Genomic DNA, 27197 nt, shown 5'->3' with positions numbered 1-27197 from the left:
CGCCGTGGGCCTTTAAAACAGGTAAATCAGGGAATTAGTTGTATGATGTGTTTAACACACTTTGACACTTTCACAGACAATTACTATGGAAATGCTGAATCGGCAAGAAATAACTACCGTAGTATGAAACATCTAAATAGATGAGTCTAAGAGCATGATGGCAAAGGACTGTTCATGTCAAATTATTCCATGTTCTATTATTATTACTACCTCTAAATGGTGCATTTATATAACAGCTTTTATCCAAAGCGCTTTACAACTTATGCCTCACACTCACCCATTCACTCACCCATTCACTCACCCATTCACTCACCCATTCACTCACCCATTCACCCATTCACTCACCCAGTCACTCACACATTCACTCACCCATTCACTCACCCATTCACTCACCCATTCACCCATTCACTCACACATTCACTCACACATTCACTCACCCATTCACTCACCCATTCACTCACCCATTCACTCACACATTCACTCACCCATTCACTCACCCATTCACTCACCCATTCACTCACACATTCACTCACCCATTCACTCACCCATTCACTCACCCATTCACTCACCCATTCACTCACACATTCACTCACACATTCACTCACACATTCACTCACACATTCACTCACACATTCACTCCCACATTCACTCACACATTCACACACCGACGGTGGAGGCGACCATGCAAGGTGCCGACCTGCTCATTGGGCGCAGTTAGGGGTTAAGTGTCTTGCTCAAGGACACTTCAACACGCTGCCCGGGGAGGAACCGGAATCGAACCGGGAACCTTCTGATTACCAGATGGCCACTCTACCTCCTGAGCCCCCCCCCCCTCATGTCAAAATGAAGCATTGTGCAGATTACTTGCCAACTGACATCACATAACCTAAACTGGGAATTGATTACAATTAGTGCATGTCTACCATGAAATAGCAAAACAATGAATATGTTTGCAACCTGACACACGTATCACCATTGTAACTGTGTTTGGCACAAACTCAATAAAAGCATTTGATCTGTTTCTCAAAACAGAGGTCAGCGTGAGGTCACTTCTGTTTCCAAAGAGTCAAATGTATTTGACAATAATGTTCACCTTAGATTTTGGTTCATAAAGTTCAATCAATATCTAAAATGAAAAGAAAAAAAACGAACCTATACACTAACCTGCTTACTGTCCTCTACTGTCCGGCACTCTTCCTAATATACTAACATACACTCAACACTGCAGCACAAACACTTGTTTGATGAACATTGTTGTTACCCAGCTAGAGTTGTACCCTTCCTGACGACTTGTCATACAAAACTTGTGTAAGTCGCTTTGGATAAAAGCGTTGAGCTAAATGACTAAATGTAAATGTGAATGTAAATGTAAAAATGTAAAATCATCAGACTTAAAGGTTTAATCTGTAATGCCGTCAAACAGCACCCTTTAGGCAAAAGAGCCGAGCCTGAGGTGGTGTGGCCAGCAGTAGAGTCGGTCAGTCGGTCTCCTGGATTGGAATCTCTCTGTGCCCAGCCGACCCCCAGCCGACCCCCAGCTGACCCCCAGCTGACCCCCAGCCGACCCCCAGCCGACAGTCTGCGCTCATGGCCATTTGTACCTGGCGCCTTGAATTTGGACTCACATTAAAAATAAATGATCCTGCCAGATTCTCCCTCTCTGTTGTTTTCACGAGGCCATGTCAGAAGACCGTTTCTCCCTTAATTAATTAAGGGAGAAACAGTCTTCTGACTCTAAAGGGTTTTAATTAAGGGAGAAACAGTCTTCTGACTCTAAAGGGTTAACCCTTTAGAGTCAGAAGACTGAAACGGTCCTTTACACTGTTCATCAATGGCTCTCATGCAGGTAGCAGAAGAGTTAACAAATTCAATCGATAAAATAAAAAGTATGCAGTTGGAGTTTTTATTGATCTGAAAAAAGCTTTCGATACCATTGACCGTGATATTTTACTCAGAAAACTTGAAAAGCATGGAATTAGAGTGGTAGGGCTCAGTTGGATAAAAAGTTACATAGAAAATAGGAAACAATGTGTGCCGATGGGGGAGACCAGATCATCCTGCAAAGTGATAACATGTGGGGTACCGCAAGGATCCATTTTAGGACCGAAATTATTTATATTGTATATTAATGATATCATTGATGTTTCTGATGCACTTAAATTTGTCATTTTTGCAGATGATACTAAAAAAATGTGTTCAGGTGCAGACCTTCAACAGTTGCTAACAAATATTACAGGTGAACTGGGGAAGCTGAAATGTTGGCTTGATACTAACAAACTCTCCTTAAATATAAGTAAGTCTAAATGTATTTTGTTTGGTAATAAGAAAATACATCCGGATACTCAAGTAGAGATATGCATAGATAATGTTCATCTTGAAAGAGTAAATGAATATACTTTTTTGGGGGTCGTGATAGACCAAAACCTCAGCTGGAAAACTCATATTAAAGAAAAAAACAGAGCGTAGCTTAGGTATCTTAAAAAAAAACAGACACATATTAAATTTGAGATCATTATACACAATTTATTGTACTCTTTTATTACGATAGCTAACTTACTGTATAGAAACTTGGGGAAACACATACAAAACTAATCTGAATCCGATTATCATCTTACAGAAAAAGGCAATAAGGGTTGTGAACAATGTTAGTTATCTCCATCCTACAAACACACAGTTTTTTGAACTAAGGGCATTAAAGTTCCTCGACTTAGTTGACCATAAAACAGCAGAGATTGTTTTTAAAGCTAGAAGTTATCAACTGCCATGTAACTTACACATTTTGTTTAAAGAACGAGAGGTGACGTATAATTTAAGAAGAACACTCAATTTGAAACAGCCTAGAGCTCGAACCACACTTAAAACGTAAAAGTATATGTCTGTGTCAGTGAAAGGAGTGAAACTCTGGAACAATATACCGGATGAAATAAAAAACAGCAGGAGTATTTTTAAGTTTAAAAAGATGTTTAAAAACAGGGTTCTAGAATCTTAGGGTAGGAGGGGTGGGTGGGTGGGGGACACTGTACAACTGTACAAGCAAAACTGTACATTGGAATATTGACAAAACCATACTTGGTCATTGACATAATCCTGTCATGTCACAGTCACAGTCGTGTTTGAAAGCTGTGTGCATTTAGTATGGTTGTACATCTCACCAGGGTTAAATATCATTTAGTATGGATTAGGGCTGACCTCGATTAGTTGAATAGTCGACTAATCGATCGAAAAGAGCCGTAGTCGACTGCCAAGCTCTTAGTTGAATGCAAAAAAATATATATTATAATTATAAAACATTTTTGCATTCGGTGGGGTAGTCGACTACCTGTCGACTATCGGCAAATTTCGGCCATTCAAAGTCGACTACACAAATCCTTAGTCGGGGACAGGCCTAGTGTGGATACATTACATATTACATCTCACCAGTGTTGAATATCACAAAGGCTGGATCAAAATTATGAATTTTTGTATTTTTTTAAAGCTCCGGGGGTAGGAGCAGAGCCTTCTAAAAGATTATTATATGGCTCTGGTGAGGAGTTATTAAAATACCTCAGAACATGAAAACATGTTTCTGTCCTGCACTCCTCCTCCTCCTCCTCCTCCTCCTCCTCCTCCTCCTCCCCCTCCTCCTCCAGCGGTCACTGCAGGGGTCACTGCCTCCTCTTCCTCTTCCTCCTCCTTTCTCCTCCTCCCCTTCCACGGGGAGCAGCGTACTGGCTCATGTTAAATGGCAGGCCATGCATTACGCAGCAGCTTAGGCCATAGCGCTGGATCTTCATGTCCTCGGCTGCAGTCCACCTGTCGCTGCTCTGGTCGTAGCGCTCCACGTTGGAGATGAAGGTGAAGCCATTGAAGCCTCCAACCACGAAGAGCAGGCCGTCCAGCACCGCGATGCCAAAGTAGCAGCGGGGGGTGAGCATGTCGGGCAGGGCGCTCCAGGAGTCAGTCAAGGGGCTGTAGGCCTCCGCGCTACGCAGGACGTTTCTACCGTCTGACCCTCCCGCCTGAGGACAGGACACATGAGAGGAATGTTTTAGTGTGTGGCTCAGGCAGGCAGGCAGGCAGATACTGTATTAATCCACATAGGGAAAAGAGGGCATCACAGAAGCATTGAAAGTCAAATGATACATGTCTATAGAAATATCTAGTATAAAGCATTTGTCTCCGTGTGCACCTACCGCATAGACCTGTCCTCCGTATGCAGCCACTCCCACTCCGTCACGCCTGGTGCTCATGGGGGCGATCAGAGTCCACTGGTCGGTGTCTGGGCTGTAGCACTCAGCTGTGAGCAGACCCTCTGCCCAGCTGAAGCCACCACAGATGTAAACCTGTAATAAGAAAGAATATTCTAATTTAGTTTATATATTCCATTTGATTTCATTCTACTTTAATTGTCTGTTAATGTTGATGCACCAAAGGACCCAGACACATCTTTTGTATGTGCAAGCTTACTTGGCAATAAAGACATTTATGATTTCTGATCTAACGTTCCTTGTGTTCATCTAGCACCCTGTGTCCCTCAGTTCCACCCACCTTGCCCTGGAGGGCTGCTGCCCCGGCGGTGCTCCTGCGCTCCAGCATGGGTGAGATCAGTGTCCACTGGTCGGTTTCAGGCTCGTAGCGCTCGGCGGTGTTCAGTACCACGTCTCCGTCCTCCCCTCCCATGGCGTAGATACAGCCGTCCAACGCGACCACGCTGAGCCCACTGCGGCGTGAGTGCATGGGAGCCGCCTGCAGCCAGCTGCGAGTGACGGGGTTGAACCTGCGCACACTGCTGAGAGGCTCTCTGTGGCTGTTATAGCCACCGACGCAGTAGACCAGACCGTGGAGATAAGCGGTGCCGTGGTAGGCCCGGGGACTCTCCCCCTCAACGCTCACGTCCATCCATCCACCGGCTCGGATGTTGTAAGCCTCCATGCCACCCCAGCCTCCGATGGCCAATAGGACCTCCTGGGGCCGGCGTGGGCGGGTCAGGGGGTTTGGGAGCCTGTCGGAGCCAAAGGGGTTCAGGACGCTGAGGATGAGGGCCCTGCAGTCGTGGCTGTCCCTCACCACAGGGTTGTTCTGGACGTTGCTCCTGAAGTAGTCAGGCCTCATCAAGCCCATGCGAACCTGGGAAGAGACAAGCAGACAGCGGGTACAACTTAGACATCGGTTGTAGACGGTTTCTGTTGCTAGGGAACAGTTTGGACCCAAATGTTTGAGAACCACTGTACTAGGGAACCTAGTGTTGTTTTAATGTAATGCACACTAATACAATTATTATTATTATTTTTTATAAATGTTTTTATTTTATTTTATTTTCATACATAACACAGAACATAACAGTACAATAATAATAATAATAATAATAATAATAATAATAATAATAATAATAATAATAATAATAATAATAATAATAATAATAATAATAATAATAATAATAATAATAATAATAATAATGACAACAGCGACGACAACAATAATAACAGTAACATGAATCATAATGAACTTGACAAGAGACAGACAAACAAGAAAAAGTAAAATAATAGAAATAAAATTAAAAATAATGTGGCTCAGGCACTAGCAACCATGTTTGTGTATCCGTAATACAATTAGTTACCTTGGGCAGCAGCAAAGGGATGTGTGTTTTACGCTCCTCATGGGAGTGGTCGATCCAACGGAGGACTGCCTCGAACACCGTCTCCTCGCTCTTCACGTTCAGGTCATCCCTCTCGATGATGTCCACCAGTTGCTGCAGGGACAGCTCCACAAACTCCTGTGAGACGTGCAACATCTCCTCAAAGTGGCACACGATGAAGAGATGGGCCTTGCGCCTCAGGTCAGGGCAGCAGTAGATGTCCACGAACCTCCAGATGCCGACACAGTTTTCCAGAGACAGCTGGCCTTCTAGGAAGTCAGAGCACGCTCCTACTATGCCAGTGACGCGAAGCTGGTCTGCAGCCACCAGAAGCTGTTCCACGTTCTCTGCTGTCACCAGCACAACGTGTGTGTAGGAGTACTCTATGATGAGCTGCATCATACCCGGGGACACCCCAGGGATACTGTAGACTGCTTTCTCTGAGTCGCTCCAGCGAGTGAAGAGGGCTCTGTGGGACGCAGAGTACAGAGATATCTGATGAGTAAACAGTAAGCAACATTCTGTCCTGTGTAGTAATTAGGGCTGACCCCTATTAGTCGAATAGTCCACTAATTGGTCGAAAGGAGCCGTAGTCGACTGCCAACCTCTTAGAAGCGTGGCTAACGCTAATGGCATGCATACCAGAGGCCAACTGCCTAGGAAAACAGGCACAGAGGCACTGAAAGAGGATTTCACCCATCTAATGAACACACTAGACTAGACAAATATCAAGATGTATCCATCAGTGGACCAATTGCATGCGTTTGCAGAGGACAAGAAGCCTTCAGTCGACTCCTTCAGACATTAAGCACCCCCCACAGCCCAAATGGAATGATACAAAAATATATTATACTTTTTTTTTATATATATATATATATATATATATATATATATATATATATAGTCGACTAATAGTCGACTAATGGCAGATTTTGGCCAATCATAGTCGACTATCCAAATCCTTAGTCGGGGACAGCCCTAGTAGTAATATATTTTCACTGTAGAAGTATAGGGTCTTAGCACAGTAGAAGTATAGTATCTTTTTACAGTAGAAGTACAGTATAGTATCTGTTTACAGTAGAATTACAGTATAGTATCTGTTTACAGTAGAAGTGCATTATAGTATATTTTTACAGTAGAAGTACAGTATAGTATCTGTTTACAGTAGAGGTACAGTATAGTATCGGTTTACAGTAGAAGTACAGTATCTGTTTACAGTAGAAGTACAGTATAGTATCTGTTTACAGTAAAAGTACAGTATGGTATCTGTTTACTAACCAAGTTAACCTGAACCAAGCTAACCTGAATCAAGCTAACCTGAACCAAGCTAAACTTACCTGAAATAGTCACTGCAGTCACACAGGAGGGCCTTGTGGGCATTCAACTCAGTGCTGTTGACTTTAATAACCACATCACAGAGCCTTCCCTCCAGACGCAGCTCATTAAGGATTGTACAGGACATTGTTTCCTTTTCCATGTGGGGATTTTAAATTGTATCTACAGAATATATTCAAGCTTACAAACAAGTAGCCGGAAACAACAAGTGATATCTTCACTTGGTCTTCTGAGATCTGAGATCTACTGAGAGAATTGTTGAATATATATACTGTACACAAATGTTCTAGAATGTTCTATTATGACATCATACTGTGACATCACAAATGTTCTAGAATGTTTGATTATGACATCATACTGTGACATCACAAATGTTCTAGAATGTTTGATTATGACATCATACTGTGACATCACAAATGTTCTAGAATGTTTGATTATGACATCATACTGTGACATCACAAATGTTCTAGAATGTTTGATTATCACACTGTGACATCACAAATGTTCTAGAATGTTTGATTATGACATCATACTGTGACATCACAAATGTGCTAGAATGTTCTATTATGACATCATACTGTGACATCACAAATGTTCTAGAATGTTTGATTATGACATCATACTGTGACATCACAAATGTTCTAGAATGTTTGATTATGACATCATACTGTGACATCACAAATGTTCTAGAATGTTTGATTATGACATCATACTGTGACATCACAAATGTTCTAGAATGTTTGATTATCATACTGTGACATCACAAATGTTCTAGAATGTTTGATTATGACATCATACTGTGACATCACAAATGTTCTAGAATGTTTGATTATGATATCATACTGTGACATCACAAATGTTCTAGAATGTTTGATTATGACATCATACTGTGACATCACAAATGTTCTAGAATGTTTGATTATGACATCATACTGTGACATCACACATGTTCTAGAATGTTTGATTATTACATCATACTGTGACATCACAACGGAACATGTTTGAGGTCATTTTGAATAATATAAATAATATGTTGACATTAAAAAAGAACAAATAAAATGATATAAAAAACGACATAAAACAATGATACAAATTATAATAAAATATTTAAGTAAAATGTGGGCGGCTAGGTGGTGTAGTGGGCAAGGCACTCGCCACCAGTGTGGAGACGCTAGGATTCGCGTGTTCGAATCCAGCTCTCCACATTGTTTTCAGTTTAGCTGGTCGTCCGCAGTAATACACATTGGCCGTATTACGGGGAGGGAAACTGAAGGGTGGGGATCGGGAGTTGTGAACAAGCGACTCCTACAAGTCGGTTGGTGCGCCTGCGCAGTAGAATCAGGAAGTGTCGGGGGCAGCGTGAGCCTCCCACGCGTTACTCCTCGACACTGAGAGATCGAGCTGCGCAGGTGAAAAGATGCGACTGCTGTTACCTCAAGTACCGGAGGGGACTTGTGCTATGTATGACTTAGTCCACATTGCAGCCGGCTTGTGGGAGGCAAGAAACAGCGTTCGTGACAGGGGAGGGTTGAATTGGATGATACGAAATTGGGATGGGAGAAAAATATAGAAAAATGGGAGAAAAAGTGGATCAAAAAAAAATTAAATATTTAAGTAAAATGTATAGAAATAAAGAAAAATAAGACAATGAAATAAAGATAATAATTCATTTAAAAGCTATTTTTTGAAAGCTAAGTTTTGAGCAGTGCCAACCGAGTCTGCTGTCCTAACAGACTTGGGGTCTGTAGGGTGAGCACTTATTCCCTCCGCCCTGAACATTTATGGAGATGTATGGGCCTTTTAAGTCAGTGATAAAAGTGTCTTTCAAGGATAAGTGAGCTCCTGCACTGATTATTATAGTTCAATATTCAATATTTGATCACCAAAACCCCCCAAAAAGCATAAAAAGGCCCCTCCCCGCCCCAAAAAGGGCCCCTAAAAATAGCACAGGCCCAGTGCCCTTTTCAGCCTTTGAGCACCTGCCCCTCTAAAGTCCTGTGCACGTCCCTGGGCACCAGTGATGTCACCGGGTACATTGAGTCCTTGTGTCGTGTTAATTACCTCAGACGAACAACCATAAAGTCAATTTGATGTTTTCAGAGGAACAATGTACTTTATTACCTGAATGAATGAATGAATGAATAGTTTACTTTCGGTCTTTGTTTACAGACAAATCAAAAACACACAGTGTGGACTTACAAAAAGAAAAAAGAAAAATGACAAATGTATTCAAAGTAAGCTCACACACAAAATCCAAACTCAATGACCGAAAAAAGGAATAGGCTGAAGCACATGCTTATTTTTGCCTATCCTTTGCAATTCTTAAAAACGAAATAAATATATTTAATATTGAAAAAAATATACTTTAAATATGCTGCAAGATATAATATTTTGAAAAAAACAAATGTTTGATGTTTTACTCAAAATTGTACGCTTTTTTTAAATGTCCCCTGAGAAGTACACAACTTCAACCCGTCACTAATAGTCAAATTTAACCTACAATCTGTTTTTCTCTACCATGAAACTCGGGTATTGCAGATTAAGTTTTGATTTTCCTATGTTGGCTTATGTTCTTTTCGGGAACGGTTTATGTTGATTGTTGATTGTTGATATCTTTTTTTTTCTTTTTTTTTTTTTGAAAACTTTAACTTTTTTGAATTTGTTTTTGAATTAGGGGCAGGTTGCTCTATAAGCCTTCGGCTTCAAACCTATCCTTTTCGTTTGTTTATTTGTGAACATTTTCGAAAAATAATTTGTTTATGTTTATTTATTTGTATGTGTAAACATTCGAAATAAAATAATTCATTCATATACGTCCCTTAAAGACAACTTTTTATATTAGGCTACATTAGATTAGATTAGATTAGACTAGATTAGATTAGATTAGATTAGACTAGATTAGATTAGATTAGACTAGATTAGATTAGACTAGATTAGACTAGATTAGATTAGATTAGATTAGATTAGACTAGATTAGACTAGATTAGATTAGATTAGATTAGATTAGACTAGATTAGATTAGATTAGATTAGACTAGATTAGATTAGATTAGACTAGATTAGATTAGATTAGACTACATTAGATTAGATTAGATTAGATTAGATTAGACTAGATTAGACTAGATTAGATTAGATTAGACTAGATTAGATTAGATTAGATTAGACTAGATTAGATTAGATTAGACTAGATTAGATTAGATTAGACTACATTAGATTAGATTAGATTAGATTAGACTAGATTAGACTAGATTAGATTAGATTAGATTAGATTAGACTAGATTAGATTAGATTAGATTAGATTAGATTAGATTCTAATGTGTTGTCATCATGCAGCACAAGTACAGCACAATGAAAAGAAGTTTCACATCCAACCAGAGAGACAATGTAGCAGTAAAGTGAAATATTAAAGGGGAACTATCTTATAAATGGCCTTTTTCAGTGTTTAGCATTGTTTCCTAGCTATGTGGATTTATATTAATATGATCTATGTCTCTAATTCTCATATTGGCGCATTCTTGCAATTCTCCTCTCACAATATTCACCCTCACTGAACTGAGTCATCTGAACATGTGATGATCTGTGATGTCAGAGAGACTCAGCTGCATGTTAATGTCCCAGATGCCACCAGGCCACACAGTGGTTTAGGAGCCCAGCCTCAAAACGTCTCGAGATCTTGAGGTAGAAAAATGCTGTTTTTTGTGTAAAAGTGCCCAAATAGTGAAAGAAATAGTAAAATAGTTCCCCTTTAATATACAATATACGGGTGATTATATAAGATATATAAATGAGTACTACTGAGTAATAGTGCTAATCAGAAGTATGTACAAATAATAATAATAATGGATTGGATTTATATAGCGCTCTTCTCTGACTGACTGTTGCTCTGACTCAGAGCGCTTCACAGAGTCCATTATTCGTTCATACACAGTCATACCGGTGGTGGTAAGCTACAATTGCAGCCAGAGCTGCCCTGAGTACAGAGTTGTAGTATTAATATGTACAGTGATACAGGTATAAAGAGAAGTTTCAAGTTCTGTTTGTCACATATAAGGTACATTACAGTGAAATGCTTGGTTCTGTATGATCCTCCTGAAATTGTGCTTCATACAGTAAAAAAAAGTTAAAGATATACAGTAGTAGGCTATCTACAGTTATGTAAAAGTGATTATATGCAGGTACAGATGTGGATAGTGTAACGCAGTGTTTCTCAAAGTGGGGGGCTCGCTCCCCAGGGGGGGCGCAGAGGCATGACATGGGGGGGCCTGGGATTTAAAAAAAAATTTAAAATAAAAATTGGATTACAGAAAATGATCACTAAAGTGCTATCTGTTGCAGCTGCACTGTTCTCCATGAAAATACCATATTTGGATAAGTTTGACCATTTCTCAAAATCTGAAAATCATTATTTAATAAAACACAGAAAAGGATCATCAAGTTACTCTGGATAAAAAAAACCTTTACAGACAACATTGAGACAAAGCTTCCTGACACATCTCCATCCAAACTCTTGGAAGAACTCATTGAAATCTCATCTGATACCACCTGGAGAGCTAGTTTCAGAGTGTGGTGCTGAGTACCAAGTATCTCATGATGCAGCAGTTAAGGTGTTGATACCATTCAGCACCACATATCTGTGTGAAGCTGGCTTTTCATCCATGACAGCTCTGAAAACAAAATATAGGGCCAAGTTGAGCCTTGAGGATGACATGCGTGTTGCCTTGTCAAAGACTGACAGCAATAAAGACTGTTTGCTTATTTCCTATGTTCGCTTTGTAAATTCCCAGTCTCTGAGTGAAGATCTGCTGTTTTGCAAATATGTCAAAAACAGAGCGACAGCTGATGAGCTCTTCAAAATTATTGACAGTTACCTGACAGAACATGGACCCCAGCTACTAGGACAGAGCGGCTTAGGCTCAGCTTCTTCCCCCAGGCCATCAGAGCCATGAACAATGAACATTGAGTGCTCAGAACATTGAACTATCCACACACAAGCACACATGAACACACACACGACACGCACGCTGTGCACGCTCACACACGAGCAGCCACTTAACACTTTAACATGAGCGGGCACACACTCATGCCGCACACACGCACACTTATGGCCAAAGGAAAGGACACTTTAAATTAGAATAACAGGAACAGTGTATTGCACTACCAAAGCTAACTAGCATGTCCCATATGCTCTGTAAATAACTATGTACAGATACCGAGATGTCACTCCATGTTACCTGTTACCTGTTTACTGCACAATGTTGTTTTTTCATTTTTTGATTCTATTATATGTTGTAACACTGTATTGCACATCGTTGCGGGCAAGACCGCCCACATTTCATTGTATACCTGTATGCCGTGACAATTAAAACTCTTGACTTGACTTGACTGAAATGGGAGAACTGTGTGGGCTTTTGCTCTGACGGTGCGCAGGCCATGGCAGGGAAAAGGAGGGGGCTACAGGCGCTCATCAAGGGGGTCTCGCCAAACGCGCAATGGACGCACTGTAAATTCACAGAGAGGCGCCAGCGTCAAGACAGCTTAGCCCTGAGCTGAATGAGGTTGTGACAGAAGTTATAAACGTGGTAAATTTCATCAAAACCCGAGCCCTGAAAGCGCGCCTGTTCTCTGCGCTGTGTGAGGAGATGGGAGCTGACCATTCTGCAGTGCTGTTTCACAGCGAGGCAAGGTGGCTCTCGCGAGGGAAGGTGTCATTTTGAAAGGTCACAATCTTGGTGTTATTTCAATACATTTAAACATGGCCCATTTCATGACTATTTTGTTGGGGCGAGGGGGGGGGGCTGACAAGATATTTTGGTCCGCCAAAGGGGGGCCTGACAGAAAAAGTTTGAGAAGCACTGGTGTAACGGATGGTACCGCAAGGCGCAGTCACAAAGGACTTCAGATGTTGTGGAGTGACTGGGGCGAATAGCGGTGCTGTGGGGCGAGTAGCGGCGCTGTGGGGCGAGTAGCGGTGCTGTGGGGCGAATAGCGGTGCTGTGGGGCGAGTAGCGGCGCTGTGGGGCGAGTAGCGGCGCTGTGGGGCGAGTAGCGGTGCTGTGGGGCGAGTAGCGGTGCTGTGGGGCGAGTAGCGGTGCTGTGGGGCGAGTAGCGGTGCTGTGGGGCGAGTAGCGGTGCTGTGGGTTAAACTCACTCTCATGTTGTGAAGTGACTGTGGGGCGAGTAGCGGTGCTGTGGGTTAAACTCACTCTCATGTTGTGAAGTGACTGTGGGGCGAGTAGCGGTGCTGTGGGTTAAACTCACTCTCATGTTGTGAAGTGACTGTGGGGCGAGTAGCGGTGCTGTGGGTTAAACTCACTCTGATGTTGTGAAGTGACTGGGGCGAGTAGCGGTGCTGTGGGTTAAACTCACTCTCATGTTGTGAAGTGACTGTGGGGCGAGTAGCGGTGCTGTGGGTTAAACTCACTCTCATGTTGTGAAGTGACTGTGGGGCGAGTAGCGGTGCTGTGGGTTAAACTCACTCTCACGTTGTGAAGTGACTGTGGGGCGAGTAGCGGTGCTGTGGGTTAAACTCACTCTCACGTTGTGAAGTGACTGTGGGGCGAGTAGCGGTGCTGTGGGTTAAACTCACTCTCATGTTGTGAAGTGACTGTGGGGCGAGGAGCGGTGCTGTGGGTTAAACTCACTCTCATGTTGTGAAGTGACTGTGGGGCGAGTAGCGGTGCTGTGGGTTAAACTCACTCTCATGTTGTGAAGTGACTGTGGCGAGTAGCGGTGCTCTTAAACTCACTCTCACGTTGTGAAGTGACTGTGGGGCGAGTAGCGGTGCTGTGGGTTAAACTCACTCTCATGTTGTGAAGTGACTGTGGGGCGAGTAGCGGTGCTGTGGGTTAAACTCACTCTCATGTTGTGAAGTGACTGTGGGGCGAGTAGCGGTGCTGTGGGTTAAACTCACTCTCATGTTGTGAAGTGACTGTGGGGCGAGTAGCGGTGCTGTGGGTTAAACTCACTCTCAGGTTGTGAAGTGACTGTGGGGCGAGTAGCGGTGCTGTGGGTTAAACTCACTCTCATGTTGTGAAGTGACTGTGGCGAGGAGCGGTGCTGTGGGTTAAACTCACTCTCATGTTGTGAAGTGACTGTGGGGCGAGTAGTGGTGCTGTGGGTTAAACTCACTCTCATGTTGTGAAGTGACTGTGGGGCGAGTAGCGGTGCTGTGGGTTAAACTCACTCTCATGTTGTGAAGTGACTGTGGCGAGTAGTGGTGCTGTGGGTTAAACTCACTCTCATGTTGTGAAGTGACTGTGGGGCGAGTAGCGGTGCTGTGGGTTAAACTCACTCTCATGTTGTGAAGTGACTGTGGGGCGAGTAGCGGTGCTGTGGGTTAAACTCACTCTCATGTTGTGAAGTGACTGTGGGGCGAGTAGCGGTGCTGTGGGTTAAACTCACTCTCAGGTTGTGAAGTGACTGTGGCGAGTAGCGGTGCTGTGGGGCGAGTAGCGGTGCTGTGGGTTCAACTCACTCTCACCCTCAAGAGACACATAGACACGTTACAAAGCAGTGAGTTCACCTCCTGGTACAGCGGTCTGTGCGGTCCGCGGCGTGGGAGACCCGGGTTCGAAACTCCCTCGGGGCATCGAAGTTTAAGGTGACGATGTCACAACCGTTACATATATATATATACGGTAAGAATAGATATATATATATATACAGCATACTTACATCACAGTCAAGATTTATAGCGTCTAGAGGCGGCTGGGTGGCGTAGCGGAGATTGCGCTCGTCACCAATGCAAGAGACTCCGGTATCGAATCCCAGTCTCAGCATTGCCTTCGGCTTGGGCCGGCCGTCGTACCGGCTCATTTGGCAGAGTCAGCGGGTGGGGAGTCGATGGGTGGGGATTTGGACGTTGTGGACAGCGACCCCTACAGGTCGGTTGGGAGACGCCTGCACAGCAGAGACAGGAAGTGGCGGGGGTAGTGTGAGCCTCCCACACGTTACTCCTCGCCACTGAGAGTCCGCGCTGACAGGTGAAAAGATGTGACGGGCTGCCTCCTCGTGTACCGTGATGCAAGGCTTCTATCCTCTCTACAGCCGACCAGTGGGGGGCATAGTCGAGCAACGTTCAAGACAGGGGAGGGGAGAATTGGATACACGAAATTGGGATGGGAGAAAATAAGGAGAAAAAGTGGATAAAAAAAAATATATATTTATAGCGTCTAGAGGAGCTTATTCAACCGCCTGTTCGCGTGCTCATATTCACACATGTTATTCTAGTGTGCGGTGGTGGTTTAGGGGTCGGGCACAACATGTTCCTTCCCATACCCTCCGCCTCCCTACTCCTGTGCAACACGCCCCCCACGGTCCCTGAGGCTCATCACTGAGGCTGTCTCTCCCGATGACTCCTCCTCCTCTTCCTCCTCTCCTCTCCTCCTCCTCTTCCTCCTCCTCTCCTCCTCCTCTTCCTCCTCCTCTCCTCCTCTCCTCTCTTCCTCCTCTCCTCCTCCTCTCCTCCTCATTTCTCTCCTCTCATCTCCTCCTCTCCTCCTCATTTCACTCCTCTCCTCCTCCTCTCCTCTCCTCTCCTCCTCCTCTCCTCTCCTCTCCTCCTCCTCCTCTCCCTCCTCCTCCTCCTCTCCTCTCCTCTCCCTCCTCCTCCTCTCCTCTCCTCTCCTCCTCCTCCTCCTCTCCTCTCCTCTCCTCTCCTCTCCTCTCCTCTCCTCTCCTCTCCTCTCCTCTCCTCTCCTCTCCTCTCCTCTCCTCTCCCTCCTCTCCTCTCCTCTCCTCTCCTCTCCTCTACTCTCCTCTCCTGTGCTCTCCCTCCTCTCCTCTCCTCTCCTCTCCTCTCCTCTCCTCTCCTCTCCTCTCCTCTCCTCTCATCTCCTCTCTCTCCTCCCCTCCTCTCCTCTCTCCTCTCCTCTCCTCTCCTCTCCTCTCCTCTCCTCTCCTCTCCTCTCCTCTCCTCTCCTCTCCTCTCCTCTCCTCTCCTCTCCTCTCCTCTCCGCTCCCTCCTCCTCTCCTCTCCTCTCCTCTCCTCTCCTCTCCTCTCCTCTCCTCTCCTCTCCTCTCCTCTCCTCTCCTCTCCTCCTCTCCTCTCTGGTATATATTCTACCTGTTCTAGTTCTATAGGGTGTCTCCAGCACAACCGTTGACCTTGGATGATCAGCCTTTTCTTTTTGGGGAATATTTTATTCTTCCTTTTCAACGTTTAATATTTGTGGAGTGCCCCTTTAAGAGTTTCATTCCAAAATAATTATTTTGTTTCCCCCCAAAATGGATACACAGACCGCTATTGATTAATTCAATCCCATCATCACTGATAGACAATATGTTACAAACTGCAAACAATATGAGTTTTTATTGATTGATTGAAACTTTATTAACAGATTGCAGAATGGGTACAGTACAGTACGGCTCAATACATACAAGTGTTAAGGGGATGCAGACCAGAGAAAGACTTTCGTCTTGTTTACATCAGGGTCCCCCATTTTCAATTCATCATAACATATATGACATACATGACATACAGATAGACAGTACTGCTACATCTATACATTTATGACATACCAGATCTACAAATACAGTACTGTTTGTGATACGAAAAGAGTTTAAAAAAGTACATTTGACGAAGAAACTGTACATTGGATGAGGTGGGGGGGGGGTGGGGGGGTTAGTCTTAAGCAACTGACAAAAACAACAAGGGAACATGACATCGATCGGCCCATTTAAAAAAAATTATAATAAATTGTGCCAATCGTGTATTATTATTCAAACAAGAGGGAAAGAAGCACATTATGCACATTATGCAAACAGTTGGGGGGCGTGTCTTCCAGTGACGTCAGGAGCGCCACACCCCTCTGCAGCGGGAGTATAAAGCTGCCGGGAGCGCGCTCCTCATCCTCTCCCAGTCCGGACGGGTCAGGGTGAGAAGAGGAACACTACCCACCATCTTCATCATCATCATCACCAGCACCACCATCATGGCACCAGCGGTGAACAGGGTGAGTCTGAGGCGACCACTGCTGCTGTAATGAAGAGATATGTAAACATAACTGATTTAGGCTGCTTCTTGCTGCATGACTCGTACAAGTTCAGGTGTCACTTTGTAAGTTATTATTGCCGTCATGGACTCTTATGCGTTTTGCATTTTTTAAATGAATATAATTTCTGCACTTTCGGCAAATACTGCGATTTAATTAAGATGGCACATTTGGGCTCGCATGATATTAATGAGATATGTAAACATAACAGATTTAGGCTACTTCTCGCATGACTCGTACAAGTTCAGATGATGTCACTTTGTAAGTTATTATTGCCGTCACCACTTAACCATGGACGTTTTGCATATGAATATCATCTCTGCACTTTCGGCAAATACTGGGGTTTAAATAAGATGGCATGATATTAATGAGTCGCGTGCACGGTGCACGGTGCGTGTCGCGTGCAGAACATCTTGGAGCGCCTGGACGCGGGCGAGGTGGTGATCGGAGACGGCGGGTTCGTCTTCCAACTGGAGAAGCGGGGCTACGTGAAGGCGGGGCCCTGGACCCCGGAGGCGGCCGCCGAGCACCCCGAAGCAGGTCGGTGTGAGGGGGGGGGGGGGGGTACAGGGGGGGGGGGGGGGGGTCTGCGTTCTGTTTGTTTGTTTTTCTCCATCCTTTTGTTAGCACATGCGCGCGCAGCGCGCGCAACACAGCCTATCTTTTTTAAACTCTTTTTGTATCACAAACAGTACTGTATTTGTAGATCTGGTATGTCATAAATGTATAGATGTAGCAGTACTGTCTATCTGTATGTCATGTATGTCATTATGAATTGAAAATGGGGGACCCTGATGTAAACAAGACGAAAGTCTTTCTCAGGTCTGCATCCCCTTATTAACAAGTGTATTTATTGAGCCGTACTGTATTGTACCCATTCTGCAATCTGTTAATACAATCTTCAATCAATCAATCAATCATGGTCTAGATCTAGAATAGAGATCACCAACCGAGTGTTGACGGCCAGTCACAGGTTCGAGTGCTGACGGGCTGATAAAGATCATGCTCTTCTCCTCTCCTTCAGTGCGACAGCTGCACAGGGAGTTCCTGCGCTCCGGAGCCAACGTCATGCAGACGTTCACGTTCTACGCCAGCGACGACAAACTGTCGAACAGGGGCAACACTCAGCAGTTCACCGTGAGTACAGAGAGAGTGAGGCATGTGTGGGTACAGAGAGAGAGTGAGGGGTGTGTGGGTACAGAGAGAGAGTGAGGCATGTGTGAGTACAGAGAGAGTGAGGCGTGTGTGGGTACAGAGAGAGAGTGAGGCATGTGTGAGTACAGAGAGAGTGAGGCATGTGTGAGTACAGAGAGAGTGAGGCGTGTGTGGGTACAGAGAGAGAGTGAGGCGTGTCTGGGTGAATGAATGAATGAATGAATGAATGAATGAATGAATGAATGAGAACTTTATTTAACAGATTGCAGAATGGGTACAATACAGTACGGCTCAATACACACAATTGTTAAGGCTGCAGACCTGAGAAAGACGTTTGTCTTGTTTCCATCAGGGTCCCCCATTTTCAATTCATAGTGACATTTATGACATACACAACATACATGACATTTATGGCATAGGGACATACAGGTATTTAGTACTGATACATTTGTGACATAGACGGTATTCAAATATACAGTACTGTTACCCCTAGATCCTGACAGAGTATATACATATGATGGGGAGGGGACTGTACATTAGGAGGGGGTGGGTGGGTGGGAGGGAAATATACATGCGGTGGGGAGGAGACTGTCTATTAGGAGGTGGTGGGGGTTTTGGGCATTTACAGTGGCCAGTTTCGAATTGCAGCCTCCCGTAGGTGCTCTTTAAGAGTGGTTTTGAATGTGGGTAGGGATTCACATTCCTTTACAGCTTTGGGTAGGGCGTTCCACATTGATGTGGCATAATTGCGAAACGTGTTTAGTCCCTTGTTTGAGCCGAATCTGGGTTTAACATGATTTGTGGAGCTCCCTCTGGTGTTGTGATCGTGGTATTCACTGACCTTTGGGAAGTATTTTGACATGTACATGGGTACCTTGGTCGTGTAGTGTATCTTGTAGACCAGGCCCATTGCAAGTTGCTGTACTCTGTCGTCTACTCTAAGCCATCCTAGGTTGTCAAAGTGGGCAGGGGTGAGGTGGGTTCTGGGGGTAAGGTCAAGTAGTAGTCTGACCAGTTTGTTTTGTGATGTTTGTAATCTTGTTTTAAGCGCCTTTGAGGTGCTTTGGTACCATGAGGGTACAGAGAGAGTGAGGCGCACAGCTGTCAAGAAGGCTCGCGTTGAGGAATGTATTCGGGCGAGGGATGCATTTCAGCTGACTTGGCAAACCCCATACTTAGCATACTTGACTTAGTTGACTAAAAAAAATGTAAATGAAAAATGTTGCATTTTTTGTTTTGGCCAAGACCGATAAGACTTCACTTGGGAGCTTGTCTCGCTCGCCTGCAGTGTTTGTGTGGTGATGATGGTGATGGTGATGATGGTGATGATGATGGTGGTGGTTTTTATTTGGAGGCGCCTTTCAATGGGCATAAAACAAAACAACAGAAGTATATAAAAAAAAAAAGTGACACAAGGGGAACAGTTATAGTGAATATGCAGCAGGGGTGTAAAGTACTTGGGTGATTGTACTTTGTTACAATACTTAAGTACTGTTTTGGGGGATTTGTACTTTACTCAAGTATTATTTAAGTTTGTATACTTGTACTTTTACTCAATTACATTTCAGAGAAGAAAAATAACACACTTTTTACTCAGTTACATTTAAAATGCAGACCTACAAAGTACAAATCTCGCAGGTCCAACCATTTTAATTAGCATATTTGTTTCTCTGGCCAAACTAACGTTAACGTTATTAATCCTGCGGCCGCACTTTATTTAAAAACGGCCAATCAAATCCCCATCAATGGAAAATGAACCCGCCCCCATACCCCATGCTGATTGGTCCTTGTGCAAGACTAGGAAGCGGGGATCTTTGATTAAACACCTGCTATCAGAAGAATAGACGGTCAGAGTGACGAGCTACAGATGATGGAACATTTCATTGCCCCGGAATAAAAAAAAGTTTTTAAAAGTAAACTTATTGACTTTTACTTGAGTAGGATTTAGAGACGGTACCCATACTTTCACGTGAGTATAATTTCTGGGTACTTTACACCACTGTGGTGTTCTGGTCGTATGAGCCTCACCTGGATTGGTTATGTGTGTATATATATTTCTTTTTCTTTTTTATATATTTAATTTATATTATAACACTTTTATTTGATTTAATTGTCTTGTCATTATTGCTGTTACTGTCCTGTGACGTCTTGTTTATTACTATTGTTACTGTATTGTGTCGTGTCTTGTTTCATGTGGAAAAAGAGAATTGTGATCACAAAAAACGAACAAAGTGTGTGTGTGTGTGTGTGTGTGTGTGTGTGTGTGTGTGTGTGTGTGTGTGTGTGTGTGTGTGTGTGTGTGTGTGTGTGTGTGTCCCTGCAGGGCGAGCAGATCAACGAGGCCGCCTGTGACCTGGCCAGGGAGGTGGCCAGCGAGGGCGATGCCATGGTGGCCGGGGGCGTGTGCCAGACCCCCTCCTACCTGAGCTGCAAGAGCGAGGAGGACGTGAAGGCCACCTTCAAGAAGCAGATCGACGTGTTCGTCAGGAAGGACGTCGACTTCCTCATCGCAGAGGTGTGAGGCCCCGCCCCCCTACACACACACACACACACACACGTCATCGTTTTGGGTTTAACATGACCTGTGACCTCTGACCTGTGCCCCCCCCGTCTGCAGTACTTTGAGCACGTGGAGGAGGCTGAGTGGGCCGTCCATGTTCTGAAGAGCACGGGGAAGCCGGTGGCGGCCTGTCTGTGTATCGGACCTGACGGAGACCTGAACGGGGTCAGCCCTGGAGACTGTGCCGTGAGGCTGGTCAAGGCCGGTACGCTGTCATCACACTGCAGATCACATTCTAATGTATCGTCATCGTACAGTAACACGTACAGTAACACGTACAGTAACATCATACAGTAACACGTACGGTAACATCGTACAGTAACACGTACAGTAACACGTACAGTAACACGTACAGTAACACGTACAGTAACACGAAGATAGGTTTGGCATCCAGCCAGAGTGACGATGTAACAGTAAAGTGCAACAGTAATATACAATGTACAGGTGATTAAACCAAGTATAGGATATATACATTAGTACATTACTGAGTAATACAGTGCTAATCAGATGTATGTACAGAGTTGTAGTATTAATATGTACAGTGATACAGGTTTAAAGACACTATGGTAGTAAGTCATACTGGCCAGCAGTGTAACTAGTAAGAGTAGGTAAGAGATATGTACAGATATAGATATAGTATTAATATGTACAGTGATACAGGTATAAAGACACTATGGTAGTAAGTCATACTGGCCAGCAGTGTAACTAGTAAGAGTAGGTAAGAGATATGTACAGATATAGATATAGTATTAATATGTACAGTGATACAGGTATAAAGACACTATGGTAGTAAGTCATACTGGCCAGCAGTGTAACTAGTAAGAGTAGGTAAGAGATATGTACAGATATAGATATAGTATTAATATGTACAGTGATACAGGTATAAAGACACTATGGTAGTAAGTCATACTGGCCAGCAGTGTAACTAGTAAGAGTAGGTAAGGGATATGTACAGATATAGATATAGTATTAATATGTACAGTGATGCAGGTATAAAGACACTATGGTAGTAAGTCATACTGGCCAGCAGTGTAACTAGTAAGAGTAGGTAAGAGATATGTACAGATATAGATATAGTATTAATATGTACAGTGATACAGGTATAAAGACACTATGGTAGTAAGTCATACTGGCCAGCAGTGTAACTAGTAAGAGTAGGTAAGAGATATGTACAGATATAGATATAGTATTAATATGTACAGTGATACAGGTATAAAGACACTATGGTAGTAAGTCATACTGGCCAGCAGTGTAACTAGTAAGAGTAGGTAAGAGATATGTACAGATATAGATATAGTATTAATATGTACAGTGATACAGGTATAAAGACACTATGGTAGTAAGTCATACTGGCCAGCAGTGTAACTAGTAAGAGTAGGTAAGAGATATGTACAGATATAGATATAGTATTAATATGTACAGTGATACAGGTATAAAGACACTATGGTAGTAAGTCATACTGGCCAGCAGTGTAACTAGTAAGAGTAGGTAAGAGATATGTACAGATATAGATATAGTATTAATATGTACAGTGATGCAGGTATAAAGACACTATGGTAGTAAGTCATACTGGCCAGCAGTGTAACTAGTAAGAGTAGGTAAGAGATATGTACAGATATAGATATAGTATTAATATGTACAGTGATGCAGGTATAAAGACACTATGGTAGTAAGTCATACTGGCCAGCAGTGTAACTAGTAAGGGATATATATATAATATATATATAGTATCTACAGATATGTAAGAAGGATTATATCGGAAAGGTCTTTAATGCTGAAAAGGTTTGCACATGCAATGAATTTGTTTAGGTAGTTTGGTGCAGCATTACTTATTACAACATGCTGTACAGTAAGAATATGTGTATATTATATATATATATATACAGCAGGATGCTATCATGTAGTTCTATGCAGGAGGAACATCACAGCCTCTGCACCGGCCAACCAATGAGTAGCATTCAGACTGTATGTGACAAGTGTAGTAGTACCCCCCCCCCCCCCCCAACCCTGAGAAGTCCCCCCCCCCCAACCCCTCTGCCCCCCCCAACCCTGAGAAGCCCCCCAACCCTGAGAAGCCCCCCCCCAACCCTGAGAAGCCCCCCCCCCAACCCTGAGAAGTCAACAAAGAGATAAAACATTAGCTCGATGTCTGCTCGTATCACCTCCAGGGGCCCAGATCGTGGGCGTCAACTGCCACTTCGACCCCATGACCTGCGTGAAGACGGTGAAGATGATGAAGGAGGGCGTGGAGAAGGCCGGGCTGAAGGCCCACTACATGGTCCAGCCGCTGGCCTACCACACGCCCGACTGCAGCTGCCAGGGCTTCATCGACCTGCCCGAGTTCCCCTTCGGTAGGTCCGGCCGCCGGGCATCTTACCACCGTCGGTATAGTGTGATCGTAAAGGGTTAACCTTCTGTAGTGCTGCAGTGAAAGGGTTAACCGTACCCCGTGAAGCTGGCGTCTAACATCGCCGTCGTGGCGCACACACATCGTTAGTGACGGGCATATGGGGGGCGACAGTGGCTCAGGAGGTAGAGCGGTCGTCTGGTGATCTGGAAGGTTCCCCCGGTTCGATTCCCGCTCCTCCCGGGCAGCGTGTCGAGGTGTCCTTGTGAGCGAGACACCGTGTTGTTCACGTCTGGAAGTCCACGGCGAGTCCGGACCTTCTGCTGGACCAAGTGTGAGAACGCTGCGTTGTTTGATGTTGGCTTGCGTCGTTCACACTGCACTTTTTTTTGAGCGAACCTCATTTGTAAATGAAGGACGTTCATCTATTGGACGGATACTTTTCGGGAAAATCCCACCTGAACAGCACACACACACACACACACACTCTCTCTCTCGCTCGCACACACACACTCTCTCTCTCACGCTTGTGCACACTAGGCTTGGGTGGTATAATTTTTTTCATACCTTCATACGTGTATGACTTTCATCAGCGTGAGGGGGGGGGGGGGGGGGGGAGCGGAGCGGAGCTAAGTTAACAATATACTCGTTATCATCATACATAAAGATTTTCCGGGAGTAAATACTTGATATCTTAGTCATAACCATAGTTGCAAGACGTCATAATGCATTGTTTCTACATAAGCAAGCTTGCGTTAATTTACATCCACGACATAAGTGTGCCGTGGTATCTTAAGAGTGATACAAGTCCACATTCACGCACAAATCCGTACTTTCAAAACGTTAGAAAAACGCTCCGATACCCGAATCCACAATCATCCGATGTCTGGAAGTGGACCCATGGTCCATTCGATCTTAATAAACGGACGGCCACCGGTCCATAACTGCATTCTAAAGAAGAATAAGTCTTTATTTGTCGTGCAGATTAACACGCATGCGAGATGGGCGACCCACAGGAACACGCGTGTGGCGTCATCTTGCTCAGCTCAGCTCTGACTGAGAGAGGGACAGACAGACTGCCCTGCCCTGCCCTCTGCTGGCGCGTGCTGTGCACTACAATCAACTCTGTGTTAGTGTAATGGAAAGAAACTCATCTGTGATTTGGCGCACAGTCTGTGACGTCACGGTATTGAAAATCATACCGACGGGATTTCGAAATACCCTGGTATACCGTCATACCGCCCACGCCTAGTGCACACACTCTCTCTCATGCTCTCATGCTCGCTCGCACACACACACCCTCTCACACTCGCTCATGCTCGCTCGCACACACACACGCTCTATCACGCTTGCACACACACCCTCTCTCACACTCATGCTCGCTCGCACACACACACCCTCTCACACTCGCTCATGCTCGCTCGCACACACACACGCTCTATCACACTCTCATGCTCGCTCGCACACACACACCCTCTCACACTCGCTCATGCTCGCTCGCACACACACACGCTCTATCACACTCTCATGCTCGCTCGCACACACACACTCTCTCACACTCGCTCATGCTCGCTCGCACACACACACGCTCTATCACGCTTGCACACACACCCTCTCTCACACTCTCATGCTCGCTCGCACACACACCCTCTATCACGCTCGCACACACACACTCGCACACTCTCATTCACACTCACTTCCAAAAACCCTGCGCCTCCTAGATCAGGTACTACAGTATATAAAGTCTGGTTGCGTTCACACCGACAGCAAACCGCACCGCGCTCCACTTAGAAACGGACCGAGTCCCAACTTTTCAAGAGGACCGTGGTTCGGTCGTTTGCTCCTCACAACAGTTTGGTTTGTGTTCACTTCACACCTCTCCAAACCAAACGGACTATTGATTTAAAGGGACCATGGTTCACTTGAAACGGACCAAAACGGGGGGAGGTGTGAACGCGACCTTAACCACTTAAACTGCTCCCGTGAGAGGGTCGCGTCCGCCGTTGAGTGAGTGAACGGGTCAAATGTGAGGAACAAATTGTAAAGCGCTTTGGATTAAAAGCTGTTTATATAATAAATGCACCGTTTCCACGTGAACAACCTGTCGTCCCCCTCCCCGCGCTGCGCAGGTCTGGAGCCCCGCATCCTGACGCGGTGGGACATGCACCAGTACGCCCGCGAGGCCTACGAGGGCGGCATCCGCTTCATCGGAGGCTGCTGCGGCTTCGAGCCCTATCACATCCGCGCCGTGGCCGAGGAGCTGGCGCCCGAGAGGGGCTTCCTGCCCGCCGCCTCCGAGAAGCACGGCAACTGGGGCGCCGGTCTGGAGATGCACACCAAGCCGTGGGTCAGAGCCAGGTAACGGTCACTACATCATCACACCAAGCCGTGGGTCAGAGCAGGTAACGGTCACTACATCATCACACCGAGCCATGGGTCAGAGCAGGTAACGGTCATTACATCATCACACCAAGCCTAGCTAATTACTGTAATCCCATGCACCTGTGATGAGGATACATTTTCTCGTTTGGAACTGACAATGGAGCAATTGACAACTGTCACTGCCTTCCCTGGATGTATTTACATGCACTAGGCGTGTCATTGCCTTCCCTGGATGTATTTACATGCACTAGGCGTGTCATTGCCTTCCCTGGATGTATTTACATGCACTAGGCGTGTCATTGCCTTCCCTGGATGTATTTACATGCACTAGGCGTGTCATTGCCTTCCCTGGGTGTATTTACATGCACTAGGCGTGTCATTGCCTTCCCTGGGTGTATTTACATGCACTAGGCGTGTCATTGCCTTCCCTGGATGTATTTACATGCACTAGGCGTGTCATTGCCTTCCCTGGATGTATTTACATGCACTAGGCGTGTCATTGCCTTCCCTGGATGTATTTACTGCATGAATCCAACAAAGTAGAGCGTTGCACACGGAGGAGGAGGAGGAGGAGCGCAGCAGAGGGCAATGCCCACCTCCTGATGGCACACATCGTTGGTGTTACTGACTGATTGAACACTTTATTAACAGATTGCAGAATGGGTACAATACAATACAGTACGGCTCGATACAAACAAGTGTTATGGGGATGCAGACCAGAGAAAGACGTTCGTCTTGTTTACATCAGGGTCCCCCAGTTTCAATTCATAATGTTACAAGAAGTTAAACATAAAATGTGCAGCAAGACCGGCTTAAAACACGTGTCCTCTGAACCCTAGTCCCCGCCCCCCTGGAGAACAAGCTCTGACTGTTTTTTTTTCTTTTTTTTTACTTGCCTCCCCTATCTCCTCCCAATACCCCTTCAGCTTCTGACATCCCCAGAATATGTGTGTGATTTGCCCCCTCCTTCCCACACATCCTCCAGCATGTCCTTTGTGTTGGTGCATACTTTCCCTTCAACTCTGGGGTTATAAAGAATCTGATTATGTTTTTCCATCCAAACTCTTTCCATATCCTCGATCCTGTTGTTGAGTGCTGCACCTCGCATATGTTCCCCCATTCCTTCTCTGTTATTTCTATCTCTAGTTCTCTCTCCCATTTCTCCCTTATATAATCGGTCGTGTGTCCCTTGCTGTTCATTATAGCCCGGTACAGTGCTGATCTGTGTGTTTGTTCTCAGGGCCCGGCGTGATTACTGGGAGAACCTGAAGCCCGCGTCCGGCCGGCCCCTCTGCCCCTCCATGTCCAAGCCCGACAGCTGGGGCGTCACCAAGGGGCACGCCGACCTCATGCAGCAGAGCGAGGCCACCACCCAGGACCAGCTGAAGCACCTCTTCGAGAAGTCCAAGACCGGCCACTGAGGGGGGGGCTGAGGGGGTCTGTGGGAGCAGGGGGGGCCCGGCTGGAGGGAGCAGTCCGGTCGCCCGTTTTGTCTCTATTCCAAGGGGTGGCTTGTGACGGTATAGAGAGCGACGCTTACATCTCTGTACCCAAAAAGCTGTTCCATGCAGATTCTTCTGTCTCCCCAGGACCATTTTTCTGTGAACCAAATTGATAAGTCTTTCAGATTTGTTGACATTCTCGAGGTTTGCCACCAAAGCGTTGTGTCTGTGATTTTTCTCTCTTTTTTTTAGCAGTTGCGTAATTTCAACAAGACTAAAATATTCCCGCCCTTCCTGATGCGCCGACAAGCCTCCAGAATGTGGAGCTGATGGTTTATCAACAGGCCTTTAACACTCCATTAACCCTTTAC

General features: G+C 45.0%; 2 protein-coding genes across 2 annotated transcripts in view; one reads left to right on the top strand and one right to left on the bottom strand.

Moving 5' to 3' along the window:
* The window catches only part of LOC311236453 (short-chain specific acyl-CoA dehydrogenase, mitochondrial-like), a gene marked incomplete at its 5' end in the record, with an annotated part of 100133 nt that extends 83254 nt beyond the window's left edge, over positions 1 to 16879 (bottom strand). The window contains one exon of the mRNA XM_084324134.1: positions 16847 to 16879. Within this exon, the coding sequence (XP_084180260.1) occupies positions 16847 to 16879 (33 nt within the window). The remainder of the gene's footprint in view (positions 1 to 16846) is intronic.
* Positions 16806 to 26805, top strand: LOC311236701 (betaine--homocysteine S-methyltransferase 1-like; the record flags this gene model as incomplete). The annotated part of the gene is made up of 8 exons (XM_084324426.1): positions 16806 to 16901; positions 17348 to 17480; positions 17965 to 18077; positions 20419 to 20610; positions 20713 to 20860; positions 22824 to 23006; positions 25132 to 25360; positions 26625 to 26805. The coding sequence occupies exons 1-8, from the start codon at positions 16881 to 16883 to the stop codon at positions 26803 to 26805; spliced, it is 1200 nt and encodes a 399-aa protein (XP_084180552.1). The 5' UTR covers positions 16806 to 16880.
* Positions 26806 to 27197: the final 392 nt, after the last annotated feature.

Source organism: Notolepis coatsorum, assembly GCF_963971535.1.
Source record: "Notolepis coatsorum genome assembly, chromosome: 11".
NCBI classification, from domain to species: domain Eukaryota; kingdom Metazoa; phylum Chordata; class Actinopteri; order Aulopiformes; family Paralepididae; genus Notolepis; species Notolepis coatsorum.
This window is presented reverse-complemented; position numbering and strand designations above follow the sequence as displayed.